Source organism: Pelmatolapia mariae, linkage group LG15, assembly GCF_036321145.2.
Source record: "Pelmatolapia mariae isolate MD_Pm_ZW linkage group LG15, Pm_UMD_F_2, whole genome shotgun sequence".
In the NCBI taxonomy this organism is placed as follows: Eukaryota; Metazoa; Chordata; class Actinopteri; order Cichliformes; family Cichlidae; genus Pelmatolapia; species Pelmatolapia mariae.
This window is the reverse complement of record NC_086240.1, coordinates 2,181,711-2,191,746: the sequence shown is the minus strand read 5'-3', so window position 1 is coordinate 2,191,746 and position 10,036 is coordinate 2,181,711. Positions and strand designations below refer to the sequence as shown.

Below are 10,036 nucleotides of genomic sequence, written 5' to 3'. Positions count from 1 at the left end.
AGGCCACCTGGGTTGGCTGGAAGACTGTTTACTTAGCCTGGCAGGGTGAAGGACGCTGTCTCAGCTGAACTCTGGACACACACACGCACACAGACATATATACACATGCAGATGTACACTCATCCCCCCTCCCCCTCCAAACGCCTTCGACGCTTATCCCCTTCCGATGCAGACGGTGGATCAAGGAGACCAGCGCATAGGCTGCAGGCCCGGATGTAGTCTACATTGGCTGTCTCTCACCCTTTACCCACCCCTGTTGCTTGTCATGTGTTTTTTTGGTGTATTAAGAGTTTTTTCATGTGCTATGTGCAGAGGTGTTTTTTTTCTGTTCTCAAACTGATCTCCCTGTTGGAGCTCAGTCTGGGGGGAGTTATTTTTTTTCTCCTTATCTTTCCTCATGTGGTGCATTTTCCATTGTTATACCTCTCTGACCTGTCTTCCCCATGTGATGTTTTTGTGTAATGTATGTATGGTCGGAGGGTAAGATGGCGCTGCCATTGCGTGCAATAGGTCGGCAGCCTTAACATGAAATTTCCCCTTGTGGGACTAATAAAGGTATATCAAATCAATGTAATACCACTTAAATTAGATGATGTTTTTGGCAAAGATGTTCAAAATTTGGACTGGAGTCTGCAAACATCTCTATCCCTAAAATGAATTGTGAACAAAAAAATATCTGTGTCCTTATTAAAATGTACTAAATTGGTGACTTATTTTCTCTACTTATCAACTGCTAAGTATTCACTTTAAGTATTTCCATGCTAATCAATAAAAGAAGGACCAGTTGTTTTTTGTTTTATTCCACAGTAACTGCATAATAATGTTTAATATCACGTAAAATTCGTTCACGGCTTTTGTCGATAACCTTATACAGAACGTTAAATAAAACATATAGAGGTTTTTGCCAACTCACTTCTCCATGCAGTGAAACTCTTCCGGCTGACACATTTTTGTCCTGGAGTGTTGCCGTACTGTGACGTCACTCGATAGCGACGAGCAACAATGGTAAGTGAGCAAGCAATTTTCTCTACGGCTCTTAAAATTAAAATATTGAAACCTATCATTTGCTACTTATACTTTATTCTACTCATTTTAAACTCCAATATACGCGCTGCGACGTTCTTTCAGACTATTTTATGTATAACCTGTGGAGTAAAAATGGAATTAAACATAAACATCAGTCTGCTAGCGAAAGGCTAGCGACATTTGCTTTTTTCCTCGGTTGCCGTTGTCGAAGCTCTCAGCCATCTAAGCCATTCATATTTTCGATCGATGATTTCATCTATTTTTCTAATGTTAGTAATGTTTTAAAAAGGACAACGGGTTCTCTGTTAAAGTTTGTTTTTCCCGTGGTGTAAAATAAAGTGCTAGCACTTTCCAGTTGCCTGTGAGGCGCTAAATATATCGCTGAGCTAACTGGCGATTTTGGCTTACAGATATAATCGTCTGTAAGAGACAAAGTGAACTCGTTCTTTAATTTCTACTGTGTTAACACAAGTGTGTTATTCTTCTAGGGACAAAGCCAGAGTGGAGGCCACGGTCCAGGAGGAGGCAAGAAGGATGACAAGGTGAGAATGACAGCTGATTGTTTTGGTAGCAAAGGTTTATCTTTACAGTGACGTCTGAACAAGTACCTCGTACCTTCTTGTCACTGTTTTTTATTTCCAATACTGTGCAAAGGTTTTCATGCCACATTTTGCTTCCAATGAGCCAGACTTGTTTTTTTAATGTGGCATGGTAATGAACCCAACACAACCAACACAGTAAAAACATTTGTGGACAGAAAATTACACAGTGGAACACCATCAGTCATGGATTGGCCTCCACAGAGCCTGGACTTAAAATATTATTTAAACTCTGTGGGATAATCTTGACAGAACAGAAAAATATGTGCATTTTTCTTCATGACTGTACAACAGATGAGTGCCAAATTAAAGACATAAAACTGGATTCTTACCTCTAAAGTGAGGGGATCTGGTGGCTTCCTTACGTAGTGGGTTGCATTTTGCTGGCGTCATGGTTTGAGGAAATGGATTGTATGTACTGGTATGTATTCAAAGGTCCTACATAATAGGCTGATAGGATGTGTTCATGTTGTTACATAAGTATTTTGAGCTCTAAAACTGTACATAATGTTGTCCACTGTTAATTTCTTCTTTTTCTGCTAATTGAAGGATAAGAAAAAGAAGTATGAGCCTCCAATACCCACCAGAGTTGGCAAGAAAAAGAAGAAGACCAAGGGACCAGATGCTGCAAGCAAACTACCATTGGGTAAAGGAGTGAAAAGCTCCTGCTGCCAGCTTGTTTTCCTGTAGATCAGAAAATTTACATTCATAATTACATTTTATTCCATGCTTTTATTCGATATTCTGTGTTAATTAATTGAATACTTCCCGGGACACTTTGTTTTTACTCAAGATATCATGGATAATTGGCAGTTTCTAAAGTTGAAATCTTTTCCTTTGTGTGACATAATATTTGTTGTTGTATCAACTGGGTTATATGCTGTGCATATTTTTGACATTCTGCTTGTTTGCTTTTAGTTACACCTCACACTCAGTGCCGCCTGAAGTTGCTGAAGCAAGAACGGATCAAAGACTACCTGCTTATGGAGGAAGAGTTTATCAGGAACCAGGAGCAGATGAAGCCCCTGGAAGAGAAACAGGAGGTCAGTATTTGCACCTCAAATACCACACTTCTTTCTGTGTTGCAGGTCTGGGTCAAATGAAGTTACCAAAAAAAAAAAACAGTTGCATCTTGTCAAAATTAATTATTAATTTAGCTAATTTAATTAATTATGACCTCAGAATTCAAATTCATCATGCAGTACCACCTGAATAGCATCTGACTTCCAATGACTTCCTTTTTCAAAATGACAATGATCCCAAACACATTGCTGTGCAGTAAAAGCATATCTGGGTTAAAAACACACAATGGAGCTTTAATTATGCTGAGGTCTGGCTTGTTTTTGTAACCCAGATACCTCAGCATAATTAAAGCAGCGTGGGATCATCTTGACAGTATTTGTACCTGACTTCATTTTGTGCTCCATGTCTGGATCAAATGAAGTTACTCCAGTGCTGTTTGTGTTTACAGGAGGAAAGGTCAAAGGTAGATGACCTGCGGGGGACTCCCATGTCTGTAGGCACTCTGGAAGAAATCATAGATGACAACCATGCCATTGTGTCTACCTCAGTGGGATCAGAGCACTACGTTAGTATCCTGTCCTTTGTGGATAAGGATCTTCTGGAGCCAGGCTGCTCTGTCCTGCTCAACCACAAGGTAATATTAATATTTTCTTATTTACAGTGAAGACCAAACAAAAAAAAGTCTTAACGAACTTCCCAGCAGTGTTTTTGACCCAACTCCACCACCTAACTTAATACTCATTGACCTTGGGTCAGTGAGTATCAATCAGTTCCCCAAAACTGAATTTAGCTGACCTCAAAAATTCACACTAGTTCTCTTGTATTTGTATATTATTGTAGGTTCATGCTGTGATTGGGGTACTGATGGATGACACTGACCCCTTGGTGACAGTGATGAAGGTGGAAAAAGCCCCACAAGAAACCTATGCTGACATCGGAGGACTGGACAATCAGATCCAGGAGATTAAGGTACACTATGACAAGAAGCCAGAAGCCAAACTGACATCTTATAGTGAAGTGCTTCTTTTTAGAGATTAACTGCATTTTTAAACAAATTTCTAACAGGAGTCAGTGGAGCTGCCTCTTACACATCCAGAGTATTATGAAGAGATGGGCATTAAGCCTCCCAAAGGAGTCATCTTATATGGACCACCTGGCACAGGTAAGTTTCTGAACTGTGGGTTTAGGCTCTTAAAAAATGTTCTCCTGCCAACAAACATTAGTGTCCACACTGATATTAGTCATGCTGTAGGGAAATAATAACCTATGAAATCATTTTAGTGGTTTTGTGTCATCTCTCCATTCATCCTGCTTCTTAGAAGTTTTAAGATCCTTTTCAGATCTAACCTTTAAACATTAATACTTTTCTGTAATTTTCAAACTCCATTATAAGGCACTATAATATGATATTCAGTGTGAAATCAGCTGTTAAATCTGGTGTAATTTGAAAGAAAAACTCTGCCATGAGTTCTTTTTAATAAAGTGTCCAAAGATCAGTTTCTGCCTTTAAAAAGAACTGATAGTCCTGTTTACTGTTCTTGTTGTGGTGATTGGTTGTACAGTGAACTCCACCACATTTAAAAGTGTTTATAATATTTTAATCGCTTAATGTCTGCTCAGAAATCACATGACACTGTTTGAATATCTCATTTTATGAGTTTACATAAACCGAAGACGATGTCAACAGGTGAAGCAGATGGACTAGGGCATGCATTGTGCTTTGACTTAGCTGTATATTTCACTGTAGTGTCTACAGCTCGCTGGTGTTTTTTATGAGGCGCTGCATGTCATTGCCGTTTCACATAGAAAGCTTTGGGCTGCTTTCCTGCCACGAGGGGTCGCCACATCAGACAGCTCTGCATGTTTGAGCTGGGAGAGTTATACGCCAGATGCTCCTCCTGACACCTCCCCAGTGGGGCTTTGTCTCTCCAGCTAGAATTGAACCAGAGATGTTGAAAAACACAAAGCTATGTATTTTGGTACACTTCATATGTTTGGCTATTTATTCTGTAATTTTCAAGGGTGTCCAAACAAACATAGCAACATAGTTTCACAATGTCACTCTAAAAATGGTTGTCTTGAGGGGATTTTGAGAAATATCTTGAACAGAAAAATAATAGTACAGCGACTGCAGAAAGTTGACTTTCTTTCAGTGACGGTATTTTTGTGTGAAGGCCATCGTGTCTGTGAACTGTGCAGATGATTGAGTTCCTAATTTAGCTGCTCAGTGTTTAATATTTTATCTTCAGAGTTCATAAAATCCTTTTAACTTCTAATAAAACATTTCCAGTAATGTTAAATACATAATGCATGGAAAGCGATAAAGCTAAGTGAGTAATACAAGCGAGTTAGCTGTGATTATGTTATGGAAAGCTGTGTAACTCTTTCCCCTGTAAAGATTCCATCTGATGATCTCCCGTCTACCCTTAACGATGGGTTCTGACGCCTCAGTATAAATCAATAAAAATGTGGTTTGAGGACAATTAGAATAAAAAATTTACAATTTTTTTTTTCAAGGGTAGCTGCGTCGCCAGAGATCACACTCACTAACTTCTGATGCAAAGCCAGTCATTGTGTTCTGTAAGCAGGCCTGAAATATGACACAAACTGCGCAAAGCTTAAAGCATTACTTTTAGTAGGCTTTCATAGGGGTAAAGAGTTAAGCCTTCTTAGAAACTGTAGCTGGTGATCTTTCTGTCAGCAGCCACAGGAAATGACATTTGTGTAATGAGCTCTTTGCCACGCCATTTTTACTGGAAATGTCCTCAATTGAATGCAGGCTCATGGTCACAGACTAAGTGTTCTTCATGTTGCATTGAAATGAAAGATTAAGGTTCAAGTGAAACAGAGTCCAGTCCTACACTGGACTCTGTTTCACTTGGATTAAACTATACTCTTTTAGGGAGTTATATAGACGTGTGGCAGGTATGTTTTACTCTTTCCTCTGTTATGCATGTACCAGGTAAGACACTACTCGCCAAGGCTGTAGCCAATCAGACATCCGCCACCTTCCTGCGTGTGGTGGGCTCAGAGCTGATCCAGAAGTATTTGGGAGATGGGCCCAAGCTGGTGCGAGAACTCTTCAGGGTAGCAGAGGAGCACGCCCCTTCAATCGTCTTCATCGATGAGATTGACGCCATCGGCACAAAGAGGTAAAAAGAAGCTCTGAAAGCATCAGCACAGTGATGTTTTACCTGTGCTGCTGAGGAGCTGGAAGGAGACGCCAAGGTGTTGATTAGTATGTGTGATAAATGGCGGCGTTTTCATTTATAACAGTTTTATTTTATATACTTTCACAGCACATTAACAGTGCAAGGTGATGTGCTGCTGCAGGGTTTTCGTCATCTCAAGTACAGGATGCTGAGTGATGCAATTACACTGCACAGTCCTTTCTTACACATTTTACACTTCATTTTGCCTCTCACCCTGCTGCAGGTTGTAATATCTCAGGGTGTAGTCTTTGCAATAGGAAATGTGTCTCTACGACCACAGGCAGCTTGCACAAAGTGGTGGCTGCACAGTATAGTGCTGCTAGGAAAATATGGCACTACTTGCCATTAAAAGCAGCACAGTTCCCTGATTTGTTTGTACAAATACTTTAAGTTTTTAAAGGATAAAAAAATTCTGAGCAGTGTGCCACAGCAGTGTGTGTCACTGTTTCCATCCTCTGCCCATGTGTCTATTGTAACTGTTTTCCTTTTCTTTGCTTGCTGCATGTGCTGCTCTTGTTGAGCGCTGTGAGATCACTGCATATCTTGTGAAAGCTTGAATAAAACAGACTTCGTTGTAATCATTCGTCTTTTTACACATTTCTTGTATGAACCTCAGACTGCAGGTTACTAGGCTGCACTATGATTTCGACAGTCAGTGCACCTCCTCCTCCTTTTCTCCTCGATGAAGGTCTACATTTTGTTCAGCTCATTCTCCAGTTTTTATCTTGATTAATTCTCAGCCTTCACTTTCAGCTGTATAAAAGGTGCCACACAAATGAAGCCTGTTTGATGGAAGACCATAAGCAAGCCCAATGACGTGAGACAATGTAGGGGATGCCTTTAATTTTCACGTGGTGTGTTCACTGCCTGTGTTGTGTAGGTACGACTCCAACTCTGGTGGTGAGAGGGAGATCCAGAGGACCATGCTGGAGCTGCTCAACCAGCTGGACGGCTTCGACTCGCGGGGAGACGTTAAAGTTATCATGGCCACCAACCGGATAGAAACGCTCGATCCAGCTCTCATCAGACCCGGTCAGTACCAGTGTGACTGTCACTGGCCTTCCATCTTTATTCACATCCACAGTACTGTAAACTAGACTGACATTCAGGACATGGCTGCATTTTGTTGAGTCACTGCAGCGAGTGGAAATGGAAATGTCAGGTTTTTTTCTGCTTTTGGAAGTGACTGTTCATATTTTGTTCTTTCTAATCAGCCACAAGCAGTAAAATGTTCTTCCTCAGTGTTTTTCAGAAAAGACTCACTGCTGTCTAAGCAGTAAATATCTTCCCTACATTATTAATGTATGATTGATCACCTGAGTTTGATTAACAAGACAGTTTTTGAGTGCGACTCATTGATCTGCTGAAGACTAACAGACTCGTAGCAGAACAGAGTCACAGTCAGTTTGTGATGTTTTTGTTTTCTGTCATACTCCTCAGGGAGAATCGACCGTAAGATCGAGTTTCCCCTTCCCGATGAGAAGACCAAAAGAAGGATCTTCCAGATCCACACCAGCCGTATGACAGTAGCAGATGATGTCACCCTCGATGACCTCATCCTGGCAAAGGATGACCTGTCGGGAGCAGACATCAAGGTAAGAGAAGACTACAGGCTTTTTTCTCTCTCTTTGGCACTCACACTTTTTTCTTCAGAGTACAAAGAAGCACAAAAAACAATAACTGAAGACAGAAACTGACATGTTCTAGCTCAGCACAAGTTTTTTCCCCTCCCAGTCCTACAGCTGTGATGGTTTGACCAAGCGAATGCTGTAAGGCTGTACTCGAACTGTATTGAATTGTCTGCTCAATGCAAATTTCAGTTTGCTCATTTTTTCCCTTCCATGCAGACTCTCTGCCGAACAGGAAATCCATTTTTAATTCACAGGAAAAATAATTTTTCACACTAAAACTATTTTTTTAAACTTTAAAAATTAGTAAACAAATAAAACTACCATGAAATTACTTGTTCAGTGTTAAGAAATTACCCCACAAAGTTTGCTGTTCACTTCCAAAAGCTGAAACTGTGGCTGTACTTGTAGACCTGACAGTTTTAGCTACCATAGTCTACTAACCACTTTACTGCTTTAGCATTAGCTAACACCAAGCTCAAATTGGCTGCCAAAGCATTTAAATGTTTTTTAAATGTTTCACCCCATTAAAATTTTTTGTGCATTTGTGGGAAAAATAGAAATCAATAAAGATGCTCAACCTGAAATCTGAATTGGCATAGGCATCTCTGCTGGACTGTTTAAAACATGAGAGTGAAATATGAAGCATGTCCAGCCTCTTTGCATCTTAGCAGGGGAGCTGTGTCCTGCTTTCTTCATTTGCTCCGGCCTCGCTCTGATGCTGCAGCCATTTATTGATTGTGTGAGGGCTTGGCGGCGAGCCAGTTCACACTATGGCTCAGCAAAACGGGGAATAAAATGAGCAGAAAAGGCTGCTTGAAGGAAAGCAAGCGGGGGTTGATTTTCTAAATGATTTTCACATCAACACTTAATTAACTTTATTAAGTTCCCCGTTAAAAAAAAGACCTGACCCAAAGTGTTCAGATCACTCACACAGCTTTGCTGCCCTCGTGTGGAGCGTGGGAGAATGGCACATGGAGATTTCTTGGATGACATTTAAATGGTAATGTTTGGGAAGCAAACAATGAGTTTGAATATTAGGGATGTCCTTTCTTTCCTCAGACAAACATTAAACATTAAGGCTCTGACTCTGACTGACATGACTGTTCATGGTCAGTTTGACATCAAGTCAAGCCACAAACAACCGGCTGTTTATTTATTATAGCTCGTACCGCTTTGTCACATATTTGTATCGAATTCCTTCAAGTAAGCAGTTTTCACGTTCTATTTAGATGTTCGTAGATTTTGCCTGAGATTATTGAATGAAGCATTAATCCAGGAAGATAAACTTAAAAATCTAAATAACAGCACAAATCAGAGCTGTTATCACAACCAGTCTACGTTATTTTTAGACTGTGTAACGTGCTTGTTTTTCCTCCAGTTTGACTCTCGTTGCTCTCCCTGTGTTTCCTCCTTTCATCCTCCAGGCCATCTGCACAGAAGCAGGCCTCATGGCTTTGCGAGAGCGCCGTATGAAAGTCACCAACGAAGACTTCAAAAAGTCCAAGGAGAACGTTCTGTACAAGAAGCAGGAGGGCACGCCAGAGGGGCTTTACCTCTAACCTTGAAACATTTTTGTTTTCTCTCATCCTCCCCACCCCATCACTATCTATCGCTGTGTGAAAGAGAGGAGGCAGCAGCTGAGTCGCCTCCTCAGAGAGTTTGATATATTTTGTGCATGTCATGTCTGGCTTATCCCGCTCTCCTTTAACCGTTACGTGTTAAAACAATAAATGACAAAATATAATATCTAATCACTGCGTGTTCTCATCACTTTTTCTTTCACTTTGCTGCAGCAGCATCTGCTTCCTTTTCACTTCCTGTAGTCTTCATTGGTTGGCTACAACATTTTGAGATATTCACATGAATTATGAGACTTCTCCCGTTGTCCCGAGTGTCATAAACAGTCCTGCTAATACACAAAGTCTTGTTTTGTGCTTTCCCCATACGCAGCACAGTACACTGGCTATTTAGAGATTCTCAGAATGTTTGGGATGAAACGCCCTGATTGTGATGTTTCACTCAGCCGTCACCTCCAGGAGCTGCATAATGTCACTGCACTAATGCCCAACTTTTTAAGTGTTCAGAGAACGCAGAGTGGGTTTTGGTGCATGTTTATGTTTGTGCGCACAACCCCCTCCCCTATTTAAATCAGCCTCCAAGTTAAGTAAATCCAGCTAAGCTGCCCTTGCTGCAGTGTGACACACGGAGAGCGGCAGCGTTGATTTAATTCCTCTTGATGTGGAGCCATGTGTAACTCGCTGCTCAGCAGAAAGTGGCCCCATGCAGCACGGGCATCAAACCACTCACCGGGCTCCAGTGAGGACCGAGCTGCTGCTGCTGTTCTGCAGCCCCCTCCTCGCAAGCTCTCTTGCCTTATTAAATCAGTCACGCATTTCAACTGCAGCTCATTCAGCAAATGGAAGAATTGAAGGGGGTAAAAAAAGAAAAACATTTAAATCAAGCGCAGAGCGTTTGGGTGCCGGCAGATGGGTGCCGTGTTTTATAATGAGACATTTGCCCTGTCAGCTCAAGGCAAACTCTGGGG

The 10,036-nt window shown here is 41.1% G+C and overlaps 1 protein-coding gene across 1 annotated transcript; it reads left to right on the top strand.

Moving 5' to 3' along the window:
* Nucleotides 1-951: 951 nt before the first annotated feature.
* On the top strand, nucleotides 952-9,242 carry psmc1b (proteasome 26S subunit, ATPase 1b). Its single transcript, XM_063495288.1, has 11 exons — nucleotides 952-1,005; nucleotides 1,515-1,568; nucleotides 2,175-2,271; nucleotides 2,544-2,668; nucleotides 3,097-3,282; nucleotides 3,489-3,617; nucleotides 3,714-3,810; nucleotides 5,611-5,800; nucleotides 6,741-6,892; nucleotides 7,301-7,455; nucleotides 8,916-9,242. The coding sequence occupies exons 1-11, from the start codon at nucleotides 1,003-1,005 to the stop codon at nucleotides 9,048-9,050; spliced, it is 1,323 nt and encodes a 440-aa protein (XP_063351358.1). The 5' UTR covers nucleotides 952-1,002; the 3' UTR covers nucleotides 9,051-9,242.
* The last annotated feature ends 794 nt before the right edge of the window (nucleotides 9,243-10,036 follow it).